General features: G+C 42.1%; 1 protein-coding gene across 1 annotated transcript in view; it reads left to right on the plus strand.

Moving 5' to 3' along the window:
* The window catches only part of VPS13D (vacuolar protein sorting 13 homolog D), a 272,477-nt gene that overhangs the window by 60,389 nt on the left and 192,369 nt on the right, over window positions 1–19,719 (plus strand). The window contains exons 26-31 of the mRNA XM_081491462.1: window positions 3,036–3,258; window positions 7,525–7,735; window positions 10,313–10,484; window positions 10,662–10,774; window positions 12,417–12,629; window positions 18,629–18,894. Of these exons, the coding sequence (XP_081347588.1) occupies window positions 3,036–3,258; window positions 7,525–7,735; window positions 10,313–10,484; window positions 10,662–10,774; window positions 12,417–12,629; window positions 18,629–18,894 (1,198 nt within the window). The remainder of the gene's footprint in view (window positions 1–3,035; window positions 3,259–7,524; window positions 7,736–10,312; window positions 10,485–10,661; window positions 10,775–12,416; window positions 12,630–18,628; window positions 18,895–19,719) is intronic.

Raw genomic sequence — 19,719 nt, forward strand, 5'->3', positions numbered from 1 at the left:
GTTAATGAGGAAAATCTCTTTTCATGTTTGCTCAGTCACTTCAGTCGTGTCCGACTCTCTGCAACCCCATGGACCATGGCCCGCCAGGCTCCTCTGTCCATGAGATTTTCCAGGCAAGAACACTGGAGTGGGTTGCCATTTCCTTCTCCAGTGATCAAGTATGAAGTGAGTGAATAGAGTGAAGTGAAGTTGCTCAGTCGTGTCCGACTCTTTGCGAGTCGTAGGCATTTTGCTGTTTGCTGGCTCTAGCCTTAAAGAAAATAAAGAAAAATCCATTTATAAAAAGACAGATTAATAACTGCATCTAAAATTTCTTACTTTTTTTTTTTTTTTTACCGTGTGCTGCTTATAATTAATGCGACTGGATATTGAACAAATGTGTCACAGCTGGTGTTGGCACATGACTGTTGTCCCCAAGGTCACCTCAGGGCATTTGCCTCTCTTACCCACCTCTACTGCCCTTCCTTGCTGCCCTAGGGAGAGCTGAATTCTTCCTCGGAAACTGTCTTCTGAGACTTTAGTTAGTTCTTTGAAATATATTTGTTTGTGGGAAATCGTTGTTTCGAGGCCTAAGTTGTTAGGAAGGGATCCGTTAGAGCCAGAATGGGTGATCAAGTTCAGTGATACCATTTTTTTCCTCTCTCCCTCCTGAAAAGGTAAAGGGCTTATTTTTCTGGATCAGATATATCTGTATATGGGCTTATGAGCTGACTCTAAAGTTAGCTTCTAAAGAAGAATTGCCAAAGTATCTCAAGAAAGTTTTGCAAAAGGGTTTCTGTTTCATTAAGTACACCAGATAACAAGTGCATAGTTTGTAGCATTTTAATGAAAAAATTTCCCTGTATTTTGTTTTCGAGGATTTGATTTTAAGTGGCAGCACATACAAGGATCGCTTTTTCTTCAAGGTATAATATGCTTTTTTTGCCTCCTGGTTATTGGGAAAAACCTTATGGGATTCAGCAGTCAATTCCCATTCATTTGCTTAAAAAAGAAAATGTTGAAAACCAATCCTTTAAAATACTTCATTATTTGGGAAAGCCTGCTTATCACCCGCCCCCCCCCTTTGACAAATCACTTCCCACCTATGTAGAGGAATCCTTCTTAAGGATCATTAAAAGTAATTCCTTCTTCCCTGCCTCCCTCCTTCCTTCCTTTCTATCTTTCTCCTTTCCTTCCCTAGGTAATACTTTCTTGATGACCTTATTTTATTTCCTTCAATCCTAAAAGACTTTATCTTGTTATGTGCCAGTGGGTTGTTCTGTGAAATTCCATAAGGTTTGCTTGGAGTGTGTTTCTTGTGAAAGTATTTGTAATCCAATTAATTCATCTGTGAAACTTACCTCTCCACATGTACAGTCAAGCTCCATGATCTAGGCCTACGTGAAGTGAGTAATTACTTTTCTTCTCCAAAAAATCACTTTGCATTTACATTTGCTCTATAATGCATCTGCCCATGTGAGGTTTTGTTTGTCTAGTATGCATTCCAGTGGTTAAAGAACAGGAAATAGTCCTGGAATCAAAGCTTGCAGAGGGGTCATTTGCCTTTGAGTTCTATGACTCCCGTGTGTTTGGAATTGTTTTACGTAAGTCCATGTCTTAATGAGGGCAGGTTTGAATTTTTTGCATATGCTTTTTCTTTCATTTTTTTCAACCATAGTTTGTGCTTAAACTTAATTTCTAAGTATTTCAAAAGCTTTAAGTTAATTCCCTCAAGCCACCGATTTATTTAAACCAACTCAGAGAGGATGGAGAGATGAATCAAATGAAAGAGCAACAAATACTCTCAGGCGTTTAAATAAATTAAGCAAGAGGGAAGGTTTTTAATGCTGAAATACTTAAATGATAGCATTTGCCTAGTCATTTGCCTTGCAAAAAGGAATTGCAAAAAAAATAACTGGTTTCTTTCACCGTTACATGTAATTACTACTGAAGATAACTGTGAAGGTGAATAGTACCATATCTCCTTTTCGAATGCTGAGAGGAATATACATATAAAGCAGTCCTTGGGAGACCCATTCTTCCTCTCCTTCCAGCTTGCTGGTGAGAAGGGATAGATGAGAACAAACTGATGCTGCAGAAACTATAAGGATATGTAGCTCTGAGTCTTGAGGGGAGGAACCATGCAAAGTTTAAATGTCAGTTATTGAATGATTCTGGTGAAAAAGATTTGCCCTGTTAGCAACTAACTGAAGGTACTAGGTATGTAAGAAAAGCATGTGATATTTTCAGTAGAGTTACAGAATTAATTTTATTCTGTGTTTGCCCTTAATTTTTATGCCCTTGAACAGAAACATGATAGGAATGGCTTGCCTGTGTTTTCCATTTGCAGTTACTTAGATGAGAAATGTAAACCTGGGAGGGGAGACTTCTAGAATGTACCAACACATTAGAGGGGCTTCATTCCATATTGCTGTTAGACACATTTTCTTAGGAAAAAAGAGTCCCTCCCCTCTAGCAAATCAACAATATATTGTATGGCTGAGAGATACGCCTTTGTTGTATTGACCTAGATTAAACCACCAATAATTAGTATCTTGACATTTACTCTTAAGCCAAAAGATAACATGTTCTATGTTCAGTTGCCAAGTCGTTTCTGACTATTTGCGACCCCATGATCTGTAGCCCGCCAGGCTCCTCTATCCATGGGATTTTCCCGACAAGAAGACTGGAGTGGGTTACCATTTCCTTCTCCAGGGTCTTCCCAACCCAGGGATCGAACCTGTGTCTTCTGCATTGGCAGGCAGATTCTTTACCACTGAGCCACCAGGGAAACCCAAAAGATAAAATATGTTCCTGCAAAATTGCCACGAGTTTTCAGCAGGTACTGAATTATATGTAATGTCTCTGCAGAGAATTACAGGTGGAAGAAAGAATCATGACCCTGTGGCCCTTTTGTTTATGGGATCTGGGGGACTTGGGAAATACCATGTGGCATAGAGTCTTTGAAGAGTCCAGGACTGGGAAGGGACTTCCAGGATAGCAGATAGAGTTACCACCCCCATTCCTGCTGCTAGTTTTCTTTTCTTTCTTCCCAGGAGTCTGTGCCTTCATCTTCCCCAAATGGTACTCCCAAGCACAGTGTGAGGAAAATGACAAGCGTGGAGGACCTGAAGGGGACCCACTCAGAGGGACTGATCATGATGCCTCCTGCTGGAATGAGTCCAGGCAGCTTGAAGAGCGAGTCTGTGCCGAGCACCTCGACCAAGCAGCAAGGGCAGCCAGCTACACCCTCTGTCGGCCAAGCTTCCAGTAGTCCAGGTAAAGGAGGAGAGAGGAGCTGCATGAGGAAGGAGGGGAAATTCATGAGACTGTTGCAGGATCCTAAGGGGCAATGCATCTCGTTCAAGTAGTTGCTGACAAAGTGGTAGTGTGTCTTTAGTAATCATCTGATTCTGATACTGATTTAGAAGGCTTTAGAGTCTTAGGATGTAGATTAGGATTGGGTGACTTCTAAAGTAGGATTGTTGTTGTTGTTCAGTCGCTCAGTCATGCAATCCTGTGGACTGCAGGATGCCAGGCTTCCCTGTCCATCACCAACTCCTGGAGTTGCTCAAACTCATGTCCATTGAGTCCATGATGCCATCCAGCCATCTTATCCTCTGTCGTCCCCTTCTCCTGCTGCCTTCAATCTTTCCCAGCATCAGGGTCTTTTCCAGTGAGTCGGCTCTTCACATCAGGTGGCCAAAGTATTGGAGCTTCAGCTTCAGCATCCGTCCTTCCAGTGAGTATTCAGGGTTGATTTCCTTTCAGATTGACTGGTTTGATCTCCTTGTAATCCAAGGGACTCTCAAGAGTCTTCTCTAGCACCACAGTTCGAAGGCATCAGTTCTTCAGTGCTCAGCCTTTTTTATTGGCCAGCTCTCACATCCGTACGTGACTACTGGAAAAGCCATAGCTTTGACTGTATGGACCTCTGTAGGCAAAGTAATGTCTCTGCTTTTTAATATGTTGTCTAGGTTGGTCATAGCTTTTCTTCCAAGGAGCAAGCATCTTTTAGTTTCATGGCTGCAGTCACCATCTGCAGTGATTTGGCGTCCGAGAAAAGAAAATCTGTCACTGTTTCCAATGTTTCCCCATCTATTTGCCATGAAGTGGTGGGACCAGATGCCAAGATCTTCTTTTTTTGAATGTTGAGTTTTAAGCCTGCTTTTTTCACTCTCCTCTTTCACGTTCATCAAGAAGCTCTTTAGTTCCTCTTTGCTTTCTGCCATAAGGGTGGTGTCATCTACATATCTGAAGTTATTGATATTTCTCCCTGCAGTCTCGATTCCAGCTTGTGCTTTATCCAGTCTGGCATTTCACATGATGTGCTCTGCGTACAAGTTATAATCAGGGTGTCAATATACAGCCTTGACGTACTCCTTTCCCAATTTTGAACCAGTCTTTTGTTCCATGTCTGGTTCTAACTGTTGCTTCTTGACCTGCAGGTCAGGTGGTCTGGTAGTCCCATCTCTTTAAGAATTTTCCAGTTTGTTATGAACTACTCAGTCAAAGGCTTTAGCATAATCAATGAAGCAGAAGTAGATGTAGGATTAAATTAGTAAAATATAGGGACTTCCCTGATGGGTCAGTGGTTAAGAATCCTCCTTGCAATGCAGAGGATGCGGGTTTGATCCCTGGTCAGGGAACTAAGATCCGACATGCCTGGAATCAACTAAGCCCACATGCAAGTACTCAGCCGATAGGCTTTGGAGCCCGTGCACCACAACGAGACAGACCCGGAGCAGCAATTAAAGCTCTCACATGATGCAACAAAAGATTCTATGTGATGTAATTAAGATCCTGCATGCTGTAGCTAAGACTCGAGACAGCCAAATAAATAAATTTAAAAAAAAAGTTTAAGAACAAACCAAATAGTAAAATGCAGTATAAATAAAGAGATTTAGATAGTCTCTTAGGGCTTGTCAGGATAGTTGCCACCAAATGATGGTAGTATAGCTAGAGTAATTCCTGCATCCTTAGACACATCCTTGTGAGTCAACTTTCAGACACTATCCCTTCAAGTCACTGGTTATTTCTGGAGAAATAAAAATCCTGAAAAATAGGTAACAACAGAAATACCATAAGTAGCAATTTTTGAAAGACATGAACCCACCCAGTTATTGGTGCACTTCTCTTGAATTTGACAGTTAGCCATTCCAGATGAGAGTCTTGATTTTGACCTTTTGGTTTTCCAGATAGTGTGGATGGTATAAGTGAAATGTTGCTCCAAGGAGTTTGGGAAGCAAAATATGATTTACCACCAAAATCCATGGATGAAGTCAGTCCAGTGTGGTTGAACTTTGAAAGATATGGGATGCTAACTGAGGGACATGTTGGATGGATGTAAAGAATGGTTAATCCTTTGTGGTACCTTGTAGTCCCAGAGGGGACAGCAAAGGGGTTTATGGTTACATTGATGATTCAAGGAGGTTATTGTAATCCTCATCAGAAGACTGGGTATTGAACATTTACTACACGCCAGACATCGTGGCACATTTTTTCATAAATGTTTGCAGTTTATCCTCATGATACTCCTATAGGATTTTATTTTTATCCCCGTGTTATAGATGAAGAGACCCAGACGTTTTGAACCAGTAACCAAGAGACCCAGAGAGATTGAGTAACTTGCCCATAGTCATGTCAATGTACGTGGTAAATGGTAGAGTTCAACTATGAATCTAGGCAGTCTATCTCCAGAGCCTGAAGTCTTAACCTGCATGATATCACCAACCAATCTATATACATAACGGACACTCACAGCATGGGGTGGGGGGGTGGGGCAAGCTGAGTGCATACATAGGGCCAGTCAGTACATGAATCTTCTGTTGTTGTTGTTGTTCTGATAATAGTGATGATTAGGAATTGAGGCCAAAGGTATATGGGCCAGCAGTAAAGAATCCACCTGCAATGCAAGAGACGTGGGTTAGATCCCTGGGTCAGGAAGATCCCCTGGAGAAGGAAATGGCAACCAACTCCAATAATCTTGCCTGAGAAATCCCATGGACAGAGGAGCCTGGCAGGCTACAGTCTATGGGATCGTGAAAGAATCAGACATGACTTAGCGACTGAACAACAACAACAGTACATATATTTGGAAGCCTATTAGGGAAGTGATTGGGATTTTTTTAAAAATTAATTTCTATTGGAATATAGTTGCTTTACAATGTTGTATTAGTTTCCACTGTACATCAGAGTGAATCAGCTCTATGTATACATATATCCTCTCTCTCTTGGATTTCCCTCCCATTTAGGTGACCACAGAGCACTGAGTAGAGTTCCCTTAGCTGGACTGTAGGTTCTTACTGGGGTGTTTTATCGAAAGATCTCTTTCCTGACTATATTTCGCCTCCCAATTTGCCGTTTGTTTCTGGAGTTCTGTCTGTGGTTAAGATGGGGTTGAGGCAGTGGTTTTCATACTGCTTCTATATCCCTAGGATTCCATGATAACCCTTGGGAATATGAAGCCCTTTGTTCCTATCCCTTATCCCCTTCTACGAGACCAGCTCTACTTTTGTCTCCTTCACTGATTTATCCATACAGTAAGGAGGCAAGAGCTAATTTAATTAGTGCCCGCCTAACCTAGGTGTTGCAATGTTTTGTTTTCCCGTACAGTAACAAGCTCTTAGACATAGCTCCTGCTACTTGGTGAATGATATGAGAAAGCCATTCAAGAAGCATCTAAATAAGGACAGATTAAGATAAATGTCATGGGAAAGACAGAATGGTATAGAGGGAAAGAACAGAGAAGGGGAGAGGAGGGTGATGCTGTGGGCAAGGCTTCAGACAGTGAAGAGCCTGGCACGTGGGGGAAAACAAAGGCCAGTGAGCCGGCGGCCTCATGGGCAAGGTGGAGAATGGGTTGAAATGAGGTTGGAAAAGTAGGCAGTGGGCTTCTTATGCAGGGCTTTCGAGGGATTTAGGGGTGTTTCACAGAAAGAACTGTGGATTAAACTCAGTCATCAAAGCATATAAAGGAAGGGAATGTTTTGGTCTCAGTTATATTTTTTAAGGATTACTGAGGTATTTTGTGAGCAGAATGGTTTTGTGAGGGCAGACTGGAATGGAATGGGTATGTTGGAGGGGAGTTTATGGTGGTCTAGGCAAGAATGGTGGTGGTTTGGATTAGATCGCTCTAGTGGAAATGGTTACGTGTGATATTTGTTTGGAAAAAGCACTTTGCTGTGGAAAATTTCATAAACCTTTGGGTAATATCATCTCTACACAAGACCCCTGTGGGATCTCCTTGGGAGGGATGCATATTAAGTCCTTTTAGTCATAAGCCCTTTAGCCTCTGTTAGTGTCTTGGGACAGCAGTGAAACGCTGGGAGGATGTGGCCTGGTTTGTGCCTGTGTGTGGGGCAGGTAGGCAGTGTCCAGCACATGGAGCGTTGAGGAGGAGGTCTTGGTGCCAGAGTGGAGACCTCTGATCTAAACATTTTCCAAGGATATAATGAAAATTTGGGGGCTATTTAGTTTTTTTCTGTACCAGCCCCTTCTGAGTCCCATCTTCTTCATTGTCTCCCTTTCCTCGGTTCCACGTAGAAGACCACGTGTGCCTGCTAGATTGCATTGTTGTCGATCTCCAAGACATGGACATCTTTGCTGCAGAGAGACACCCACGAGAGTATTCCAGGGTCTCAGAAGACAGCAGCGGAGACCTGATCTTCCCCTCCTATTTCGTGCGACAGACAGGAGGAAGCCTCTTGACCGAGCCCTGTAGGCTGAAATTGCAGGTGGAAAGGAATTTGGACAAGTGAGTGGTTTATTTTCAAATAACTGTCTATTATAAGTAGAACTGTGATAGCTTGGATATCAGTGCTGTTAAGTCTGGAAGGGCATGGGTATTTACTTATATTTTCATCTATGTAACAAATATATGTTGAGCCCCTACCATCTGCTAAACATGAGGGCTCCTATGATGAAAGAAAAAACTTCTGCCTTTATGGAGCTTGCATTTCATTGAGGGATATAAGAAGGTAAGTATATGATTCTAATTTTGTGTTTGATTCAGTTTTAAACTGTATTGTAGGATGACAGTAGGTACCTTAGAAACAAAAAGTAAGGGACCTGAATTTAGCATGGATTTCGATCGCAGAAGGGAGGTAGTGATGGCACTGAAGAAGTGTTTGAAGAAGTGACATTTGGATTCTGTATTCCAAATGCAACAGATTCTGGACCTGCTATTGATATTTACCCTGGAGCTCCACTGAATCAGAGTAGCTGTTTAGATGCTATTTTGCCCATTACTCCAATTAGCCATCTAAAAGTGCTTCATAAAGACCATTGAACTGACTGTAATTTCCTTCTTAATCGGCTTCAAAGCACAGGATGCTTAATTTCTGTAGTTTGGAGCATGGCCTCAGTTAGTTCTATATCTGACTAGGAAACTTACTGAAAAGGAATGCACCCAGACCCCATTTGAGACCAGCAGAAGCTGACTCTCAGGGCCAAGCCTCAGGTGCATATTAACAAGGTCCTCTGGTAGCGCTTACGCTCCCCTGACCCCAGCAGTGGACTGGGACTGCTGGTTACAGTGTGTGATGCCTGTTCAGTTTGGGGCATTAATTTTGGAGAAAGCAGCAACACTCAGATCTTAACTTCAGGGAGAGATGAGGCGTGGCTGTGAAGTAATGAAAGCAAATGATTTTCATTTGCAGCATTTTGAAAAACTGTCACTACTTTTCCAGAGTGTGATTTTAATCCCTCTTGGGCCACTCCCTTTGCAGTTCATCGGTTTGGGCAAGTCATCTAGTGTCACTGTTTTGTTTCTCTCTGGATTAATGATACAGCATAGCCACTCTCACTGGGATTTTTGTGTTTCATTCTTACTTGTTATTCAAGTGCTCTCTGGCTGGTGTTCAGTTATGGTTGGCATGGGCTGTATTTGATTTTACTGGCTTAGACGTCTTAAGAGGAGCTTCATTATTTAGAAATTGAACAATTTTGTTTTCTTTTCAAGTAATGCTTTCCAAAAAAAAAAAAATGCTTTACTGCTCTGCTTATCTAAACTTCACCCACTTCCATCAGTGTTTATGTGCAGGTAATTATGCCCTGTTAGCCCAGATAGAAGGGAATGACTAAACACAGGGTATCTGATCAGCTTCTCCTGCCCTGGACCTGGCAACCCAGGGAGTTCTTGGTAATCCTTTCCAGCTTTTCTTTGTTGATTGCATGACTGGTCTTTTTTCACCTTGTTGTATGAAGGTTTTTCTCCATAGACAAAGTAGTTTTTAATATTTCTCTTCAACTGCAAATCCTGGCCCTCTGCTTTATATACTTGGAGCATAGCATCTGTAGGATCCATGATATCCACTTCACCTTTAGGAGGGTAGAGAAAAAGCTCTTCAGTATTGGGATGAAGTATATTCCCCCTTCCCCAGGCTTTTTTTTTTTTTTTTTTTAAAGATTATTTATTTGGCTGCGCTGAGGTCTTTGTAGTATGAGAGATCTTTAGTTGTGGCAGGCAGGATCTAGTTCCCTAAGCAGGGATCGAACCTGGGCCCCCTGCATTGGGAGCACAAAGTCTTAGCCACTGGACCACCAGGGAAGACCTCCCTGACCTGAGCATTTTCAACATCATTCCTGCCTGCCCATCTCAGCTTGAAATGAGTGACTGATTCAGGTTTTATCCTAGTGTCCCATCTTGGCTCATTATGAAACACTGGTTCCTTTCTTTTGTTACCACTAACTGGATAAAGAGCTTGTCATTTTTTCTTTTTTATTGAAATATAGTTGTCATACAATAATGTGTTAGTCTCAGTTGTGCTACATGGTAATCTGACATTTGCACACATTATGAAATGATCTCTGCTATGAGCCTCGTAACTGTCTGTTTCCACACAAAGTTATTGCAGTATCATTGGCCATATTCCTCATGCTGTATAGTATATCCCCATGGCTTGTTTATTTTATGGCTGGAAGTTTGTATCTCTTAATCCCCTTCACCTATTTTTGTACCACCCCCCACTCCTCTGTTCTCTGTACCTGTATCTTTCCCTTTTGTTTTTTCCTTTTTAATTGCTCTCCCAACTATAATTGTAAGTTATTTCTGAGTCTTATGAGATTTTTCTTTATTCATCAATTAGCTCAGATTTGGGGACTTTATAAATGTATATTTGGTGAGAAAAATGGCCTTTTGTAGCTGAAGGATGACACTCAGTTGTACTAACTTGCTTCACTTGGACTCATGAAATTTTTGTCATTGAAGGTTAGAAGTTAATTGGTTGGTAAGAGAGGTGGGTATGTGTTAGCACTTATATTTGGGTGTGAGCTGTGTCAATGTTAAGTTCGTGATTTTTTTGTGGAAGTGACCTTTTATCTTTTTCCATAGAGAAATAAGTCATACGGTGCCAGACATATCTATCCATGGCAATCTCTCCTCAGTCCACTGTTCTCTGGATTTGTGCAAGTACAAGCTGATCCGGGGTTTATTGGAGAACAACCTTGGAGAGCCCATAGAGGAATTCATGAGGCCTTATGATTTGCAAGACCCAAGGATTCACGTGAGTGTGACGTTAGGTTCTTCTGTAACTCTTGTGGTCTTATGATCATCCTGTGTATCTGTTCCTCAGAGTCAGCTGGGAAAAGAAGATAGAGCCACAAGCAAATTAGATTTCATGACATTAACCCATTTTTAGATTGACATCAACTATGAATTGATCGACATTTTCCTTTTCCAGACTATTCTGAGTGGAGAAGTATACACGTGCATGTGTTTCCTCATTGATATGGTAAATGTAAGTCTGGAGCTGAAAGATCCAAAAGGAAAAGAAGGTGCTGGGTCCCTAGCCAGGTATGGCTGTGATTATATGGTTTTACTATTAGTAACGGTAATAGAAATTCTGTACCCCTTGTGCTGTCGTGTAGAGCAGAGGTGGCAGAGTGATGGTTCACAGCTGAATGTGGTGTGCCTGCAGGATGCTTTTTAAAAGTTTAAATTCATCTATCACTCAAGACAGCTGAGGTTATGCTGCGGTAACAGGCGCTCCAAAATACCAATGACTTAGAAGAGTGACAGTGTTTTTCTCCTTGTGTTTCATGTCCATTATGCGTCTTGGGCTGGTCTGCTCACTGTAGTTACCCTGGCTGACAGAGCAGCTTCCTGTGCCAGTGAGAAGAGCCCTTGAGTGGTCTTGAATGGCAGTGGGATCCTGAGAAACCCCATGGGGCTAGAACATGGTCCCACATGAGTGCAGAGTCAGGAAATAGTCTCCCTGTGTGTCTGTGTCGAGGGAGTCCAGAGCTATCTGGTGAGCACCCGTGTTGGCAGCCTCACTGGCCAGAATTAGTGAATTGTACATGAAAAAGTTTGGATTCCAGCTTCCTTTGAAGAACTGTAAGTTTTGGCAGCAGAGGGCCAGTGTTCTCAATTAGAAGCATCTGGGAGCTGAGTGGCAGCTTGGATGGCCTTTAGATAAGGCATGTGCTCACCCAGCAGTTCACTAACTTATACCTTCTTCTTGGTTACTGTAGACCAGGAATTTGTGATTACTGGTATAGAACCCTCAAGAGTGCATTGTATTTTCACACTTGACAACATTTTCATCTCTTGACAACCAAGTAAAGTTGAGCAGATATTACTCCTGTCCTCCAGATAGTTTTTGACTAGTGTAAGATCATATGACTGGAAAAGTGGTTTGGTTCTGTATTTGAAAACAGGACTTCAAGGCTAGTAATTTTTCTATGGGACACACTCTGTCTTCTTTTTTTTTTTTCCCCTTAAAAATTCATCCAGGTATCTAACTCAACTAATGAGAACATGGTATGGTGGAGTTGGGGTCCCAGATTGATTATCCTGTGAACCAGCAGTTTTTTCTGATGACTGGTTATGCCCTTATTTTTTTCCAATATGGGGTAATTCTGTCTGGATTGTCATGATGGTACTGAGTGATTAAGAGCTGCCCATTGCAGCTCTGCCTGTTATTTAAAAAATGGCAGTTGCATATGCATTTTCTGTTGGTAGATGAGCTGCATTACTCCTCTCTATGAAAAGTGTTACTGTGGTGGTGGTTCCCAGGAACTTCTTGCATAAAAATTCAGCAGACTGTGGAAAGAGACTCCTCCAAGCAGGCCAGGAGTTGACAGATGAAGGACTAAAGGGATCCTCACCCTTGGGGATTATTACAAATATATAGTCTTACTAACCTTAGGTGAGAAATGAGAATGCTAAGGAACCAAGCATGTAACAAATATGTGGTACTGTTATTCCCCATGAAGTTCCCGTGGACAAGAGTGTCTCCTTAGAAATGGAAAGGAAGCTACAAGGCATAGTGACACTTCGGTCCATTTTGTGGAGACTTAAAATCAGTGACAGATCTCAGAGTGAACTTACCTCCTTCATAGAACTTAGGCATATTTATGATTTTATTCTTTTATCATAAACATATGTAATTTTGTGAAATGGAAGCGTTCAACGTGTCTGCTTTCTCCCGTAGATTTGACTTCAAGAAGTGTAAACTGCTCTATGAGAGCTTTTCCAACCAGACCAAGTCCGTTAACTTGGTTTCCCATTCTATGATGGCTTTTGACACCCGCTCTGCTGGGCAGAAGACCAGTCCTGGTGTGACCAACGTGTTCACCTGCATCTTTCAGCCCTCTAAAAGCAGCAGCACCACCCAAGGCTCCATTCAGATCGAACTGCACTTCAGGTGGGAGACCCAGGTCCTGACCTTGCCTTTCTTTATCATGACATACCCTTTCGTGGCCTGTGGGCCAACACCATGTAGGCTTTAGAGCATCAAAAGACTGAGCAATCTTTGAGAAATAAATAATGACTTATCAGTGCAGTGTACTGTATATTAAGTATTCCTGTTAACCATGCAGTTTCACTGACTGGCCAAAAGATGTCTCTGTTGCCTTAAGGAAAATAGTTAGGATTAAACCAGATTCTTAAAATCAGCCTCCCTATCAGATGTGTGTGTGCTTGGCTGCCCAGTCGCTAAGTCGTGTCCAGGTCTTTGCAACCCCATGGACTGTACCCTGCCAGGCTCTTCTCTCCATGGGATTCTCTTGGCAAGAATACTGGAGTGGGTTGCCATTTTCTCCTCCAGGAGATCTTCCCAACCTAGGGACTGAACCTGCATCTCCTGTGTTGGTAGGTGGATTTTTTACCATCGTGCCACCTGGGAAGCACCCCCATCAGCTGTAGACTTTTAATATGTAAAGCGACTTGGGGAAGGAAGAAATTATACTCATTTAAGGGGAAAAACATCTTTTGGTCTATAGAAATAATAGAAGGGAAGTGGTGTTAACTTACATTATCGAGTTATCTGTGCAGGTCTTAATGACTGACTTCTCCATGTAAAACGAGCTTTAGCCCCCTTGAACTAGATTATGTTTTTCTTCTTGGCATTATGAGAGGCACTGTTGTGTGTGAAAAGAGCATAGGTTTTGGGATCACATAGATCTGGGCTCAAAACCTTAATCTACCACTTCCTAGTAATGTGTCCAAGGACAAGTTTTTTCATCTCTTTCACCTACATTTTCATCTACTATAAAATAGGAAAGAGTTACTGTACCTACTTCATAGGAAGGAGGTGATAATTAAGAGGCAGAGTGCCAAAGAATCGATGCCTTCAAACTGTGGTGCTGGAGAAGACTCTTGAAAGTCCCTTGGACAGCAAGGTGATCAAACCAGTCAATTTTAAGGGAAATAAACCCTGAATACTCATTGGAAGAACTGATGCTGAAGCTGAAGCTCCAGTATTTTGGTCATCTGATGTGAACAATTGACTGACTGGAAAAGACCCTGATGCTGGGAAAGATTGAGGGCAGGAGGAGAAGGGGGCAACAGAGGATGAGATGGTTGGATGACATCATTGACTCAGTGGACATGAATTTGGGCAAACTGTGGGAGATAGTGGTAGACAGAGGAGCCTGGTATGCTACAGTCCATGGGGTCACAAAGAGTCGGGCACGACTGGACGACTGAACAACAACAAAAACAATAATTAAACATCACTTTGCCGACAAAAATCCATGTAGTCAAAGCTATGGTTTTTCCAGTAGTCATGTATGGAAGTGAGAGTTGGACCCTAAAGAAGGCTGGGTGACGAAAAATTGATGCTTTTGAATTGTGATGCTGGAGAAGACTCTTGAGAGCCTCTTGCACATCAAGGAGATCAAACTAGTCAATCCTAAAGGAAATCAGCCCTACATATTCATTGGAGGGACTGATGCTGGAACTGAAGCTCCAGAATACTTTGGCTATCTGATGCCAAGAGGCAACTCACTGGAAGAGATCCTGATGCTGGGAAAGATTGAAGGCAAAAGAAGAAGGGGGAGGCAGAGGATAAGATGGTTAGATAGCATCGTGACTCAGTGGACATGAATTTGAGCAAACTCTGGGAGACAGTGAAGGACAGAGGAGCCTGGCGTACTATAGTCCATGGGGTTGAAGAGTTGGACACGACTTAGCAACTGAACAGCACCAACATATAATTAAACAAGATATTCTGGATACTGCTTGGCATAGATGGGAGCTGTTATGATTATTCCTGATGTAGCTTATGTTATTTTATGATACAGTACTGTAAAATTTTTTGACTAAGTGGGCATAGACCTGAAAACTGAAAAATTAGGTACGATTGATAGAAATTCAAAAGGCGACCTTTGGAACTGATGTCAGTTTCATTCTATTAGTGCTTAATGTCATCAGATAAATTGTAAACCTATAAACCAGTAAGTAAAAAGGCTGGGAAAAACTTCTTGGTTAGGCAAGAGAGAAAAAAGAAACTTATCAAGATTGTACTTTTATTTGTATATGTGTGACATTTCAGTGTGCTGTTCAGTGAATTCCTTGGGGTTGAGTTTTCCTAGGGACGGGTCGTGATCTCCATATGCGTTTAGGAATTCTGCCTAATTAGATATTTAAACTTTTTCATGAGCTTTTAAAAAGTTGTATTAATTATTTTATTTTTGGTTGCACTGGGTCTTCGTTGCTGTGTATGGGCTCTCTCTAGCTGCCATTGGGGCTAGGAGTTGCTCTAGGGCTAGGTACTCTTCATTGCAGTGAGTGAGCTTCTCATTGTGGTGGCTTCTCTTGTTGTGGAACACGGGCTGTAGGCATATGGGCTTCAGTAGTTGTAGCACAGGGATTCAGTAGTTGTGGCTCGCCAGCTCTAGGGCATGAGCTCAGAAGTTGTGGTGCACAAGCTTAGTTATCATGTGGCATGTAGAGTCTTTCTGGATCAGGGATCAAATCGTGTACACTGCATTGGCAGGTGGATTCTTCTTCACTGTACTGTCAGGGAAGTCCTTGCATGAACTTTGAAACAGTTTAGTAATGGGAATGCTAGTTGCCTCTTACTGAGCCTTACCAAGGGCCAGGCACTTTACTTGCCTTTAACTTAATTCGCACAAGTTTGTCTAGTGGACGACTTCTTCCCCATATTACAGATACAGGCATGGAAGCTTGGAGGGGGTTAAGTAACTCTTCTGAGGACACACAGCCAGTAAGTGAAGTAGTCAGAACTCAGGCTTGCACCTCTGATTTTAAAGCCTGTGTCTTGTCTAACAGTTGTCAAGCCCACCACATTTTAGTGACTGGACTGATTGCAGTCAGATGATAAGCTGGCTGTGATTTGCAGGCTTGCATACATTTGGTGCAGGAGAAGGCAATGGCACCCCACTCCAGTACTCTTGCCTGGAAAATCCCGTGAGGAGGAGCCTGGTAGGCTACAGTCCATGGGGTCGCTAGGAGTCGGACACGACTGAGTGACTTCACTTTCACTTTTCCCTTTCATGCACTGGAGAAGGAAATGGCAACCCACTCTAGTATTCTTGCCTGGAGATTCCCAGGGACGGCGGAGCCTGGTGGGCTGCTGTCTGTGGGGTTGCACAGAGTCGGACATGACTGAAGTGACTTAGCAGCATACATTTGGTGCATCTTCTGAAAGTTTCTTTTTTCGGTTTGGTTTGTTATTGAACTGGCTTCCTCAATATCAACTAGTTGTCCCACCTATTATATTTTTAATATACAAGAAGCCTTAGAATATTAATAAATTTATATACTAAAGGTGTATAATTTCTCTGAGGCTAATAATAAAGTCATCTACCTTGGTTCTTGCTAACAGAAATACCGTTGTTAGTGAGAGGGTTAAAATGTTCTCTTGATTGGAACTTTTGAACGCTTTCTGTGTCTCAAGAAGAATTGCTCTTCTGTTGGGATTTTGTGTGTCAAATATAAATCACTTTACAGTGTTTAAAGGCTTGAAATATTTTCCAGAAAAGGGATCAGACATACTTTGACTTTCCAGTTAGTTCATAGCGCTGACGATCTGTGTTCAAAATGGGGTGGAAAAATTTTACTGAGGGCAACATTTTTTCTCTATTACAAAAGGGTAAAGTGTTTCTGTGAAAAATGCTGTGTCTGTATGAAGGAGACATGCACCACAGTGCCCTTTTTCTAGGGGCAGTGAGCCAGGTTTAGGAGAAACAAGAGACTAGAGAAGCCAGCCTTAAAAAAAAAAATCTCCGAATCAGCTTTTCCTGAATAGAAGCCCCTTTTAGGGCCATGAAGCAGGTATGTGTAGTAGCCAGAGCCCCAGAATCGATTTTGGGCTCACAGAACAAAGTTCAACCGTGAAAACTATAGGGGCGTCCCTGCCCATTTTTCTTGTCTTACCCACCTCTGCCCACTAATACACTGACAGTGCCTGGATAAGGCCCTGACCACACCATGGCTTGAAGCCAGGCCTGAGAGTCCTCCTAGGGTTTTCACCTCAAACATAGAATTGAGGGTAATGATGGCAACGAAACCAGTGCCCCCTCTCCCTCTCCTGCAGCTCTACTTCTAGGGTACTTGCGGTGTCAGCCACAGTAAACATCATCTTATTTGTCCTCCATCTTTGGCTAAAAGATCTGGGGTCTCAGGCTAGTTCCAGCTAGAGAAATCATCATGTACTAGTATGTGAATTTGATGTTTATAAAGAAGTGATCTTAGACGTTGAAGGAAGAGTGCCCGCCTCACTGATCTTTTAGAAACGGCTTGTAGTGGAGGGAACTAACATTTATAAGACCTGTTATGTGCCTGGTGCTTTCTCTCTTACTGTTTTATTATTGCTCGGTTTATAAGTGAGAAAACAGAAAGATAAATATATGATATTATTTATATATGGAATCTAAAAAAAATGGTACAAATGAACTTATTTGCAAAACGAAAATAGAGTCACAGATGTAGAAAACAATTGTCTTGTTACCAGGGTAAAGGGGGAGGAGTGGTAAACTGGGAGATTGAGATTGACAGGTACACACTACTGTATATAAAATAGGTAACTAGTGAGGACTTACTCTATAGCACAGGGAACTCGACTCAATACTTTGTAATGACCTATATGGGAAAAGAATCTTAAAAAAGAGAGTGGATATATGTATATGTATAACTGATTCACTTTGTTCTACAGCAGAAACTAACATAATGTTGTAAATCAACTATTTTGTTATTGTTCTTTAGTTGCTAAGTCATGTCCCCACTAAGTCAGGTCCGACTCTTTTTCCCCATGGACTGTAGCCCACCATGCTTCTCTGTCTATGGGATTTTCCAGAGAAGCATACTAAAGTGGGTTGCTGTTTACTTCTCCAGGAGATCTTCCCGACCCAAGGGTTGAACCTGCTGATGACTCAGTGGTGAAGAATCTGTTTACTGATGCAGGAGATGCAGGTTCGATCCCTGGGACAGAAGATCCCCTGGATAAGGAAATCAGCTATACTCTGATAAAATTTTTTTTATAAAGTGAGGAAAGAGGCTCAGAGAAGGTAGACTACTTACCCAAGATAACACAGCTTTTAAGTGACACGATTTAAGCCCGTGCTTTTTCTACCACATCAGGATTTCTCAAACTCAGCACTGGTGACATTGTAGGTTAAATCATTCCGTGTTGTGAAGGCTATCCTGTACATTATGGGATGTTTAGCCACATCCCTGATTTCTACCCACAAGATGCCTACAGGAACCCCTTCACTTGTGACAAAAATGTCTCCAGATGTTGCCGGATGATTCCCAGGGGATGGAAGCATCTAAGATGGGGATGTCTGAGAACTGCAGGATGACATACTTGCTACTGCTTTCTTATAATACATTCCTTCTTGTTTAAAAATATGATTGACTTTTGAAAACATATACTGAATGTTTTATTAGACTCGGGCTCAGAGTTTATTGATATTCAAAGCTCAGTTTGGAAAATGCTGGAGGGCTTCCCTGGTGGCTCAGTGGTAAAGAATCCACCTACCAGTGCAGGAGACATGAGTTCAATCCCTGATCTGGGAAGATCATACATGGTGCGGAGCAGCTAAGCCCGTGTACCACAGCTATCGAGTCTGTGCTCTAGAGCCCAGGAGCCACAACTACTGAGCCCGCCTGTTGCACCTATGGAAGCTTATGTGCCCTAGAGCCCATGCTCCACAGCACGAGAAACCCCCACAATGAGAAACCCCAGCACTGCAACTAGAGAGTAGCCCCTGCTTGCTGCAACTAGAGAAAAGCCCACACAGCAGCAAACACCCAGTACAGCCATAAATAAATAGATAAAATTAAAAAAAAAGAAAATGCTAGAGTATCACCTGCCCAAATTGAGTAATATATTTGCAGGTTAGTGAAATGTTATGTTCCTCTTTTCCTATTCTATTTTTATGATCTTCTTTCTTGTAGGTCTACAAAGGATTCCTCCTGTTTCACAATTGTTCTCAACAATCTCCGTGTGTTTCTCATATTTGACTGGCTGCTGTTGGTACACGATTTTCTCCATACCCCCAGTGATATTAAGAAGCCAACTAAAGTTACTCCTTCCCGCCACCATAATTCTAGCAGTGAATCTGCTGTAATTCCCAAAACTGTGAAAAGTGGAGTAGTTACCAAGCGGTCTTCCCTTCCTGTGTCCACCGAAAGGCACCTGGAGGTCAAGGTCAACGTAACAGGTAAGTGTATGTAGTTGTGAGTCACCGATTCTTGGTTTGGATTTTAGGCTAATTTTGTGTCTTACAGTCTGACTTTTCTGTTGCCTCTGCATTTTGACATGAACACGTAACGTGTTTCCACATTTTGCAGACTAACAACTATTGACATTCTTGACCTCTGTTTTCAGGTGGGAGTTGCCTGGCCCACAGTGAAGGCTGCAAGATCTAGTCCCTCTCCTCTGACCCCTCTAATGCATGTGCCTGGCCTGAGTACCCACCTGGGCAATGATCTTTTTTCCCAGTGTTAAATCTGGCTTCAATTTTCTGTTTGATCTCCAGGGGCCCAACAGATGTGCCTTACTGAGTTTAGGCAAAGGTGGTATGTGAAACATCTCAGTTTAGAAGACAAATAAATGAGGGGATTGGTGCTGGCTTTATATTTTCCTTTATAAACAGATTTACCATGGTTTTTGTTAACTAGTAGAGTTTCATAGCACATCTGTACATATATGTGTATTTATTGTTATGTTTGTGACATATCCTATCTCCTGCACAGTGATTTGAAAGAAGCTGGATAGCTCAAGGCATTTAAAATAGATTTAGTTTCAAAAGTTCAGTTTATACATGTTTTTTGATGAAAACAAAAAGGAAATTTGTCATGTCCATGTCCAGATGAATAGAAAACTTCCGTGTCTACCAATTTAAAAAGCAAAAAAGTGGTCCACATTCTTTGTAAACAGCCCTGAGCATATACGCAGATGACCTGGTGCTCTTTGCTGCCTGACCAACATTAGGATCTGAATCTGCTTCCTAGGAATTTAAAACAGATCGTCGCTTGGAGAAGAG

The sequence above is a fragment of the Giraffa tippelskirchi genome, chromosome 5 (assembly GCF_054371585.1).
Source record: "Giraffa tippelskirchi isolate mGirTip1 chromosome 5, T2T-mGirTip1v1.2.pri, whole genome shotgun sequence".
NCBI classification, from domain to species: domain Eukaryota; kingdom Metazoa; phylum Chordata; class Mammalia; order Artiodactyla; family Giraffidae; genus Giraffa; species Giraffa tippelskirchi.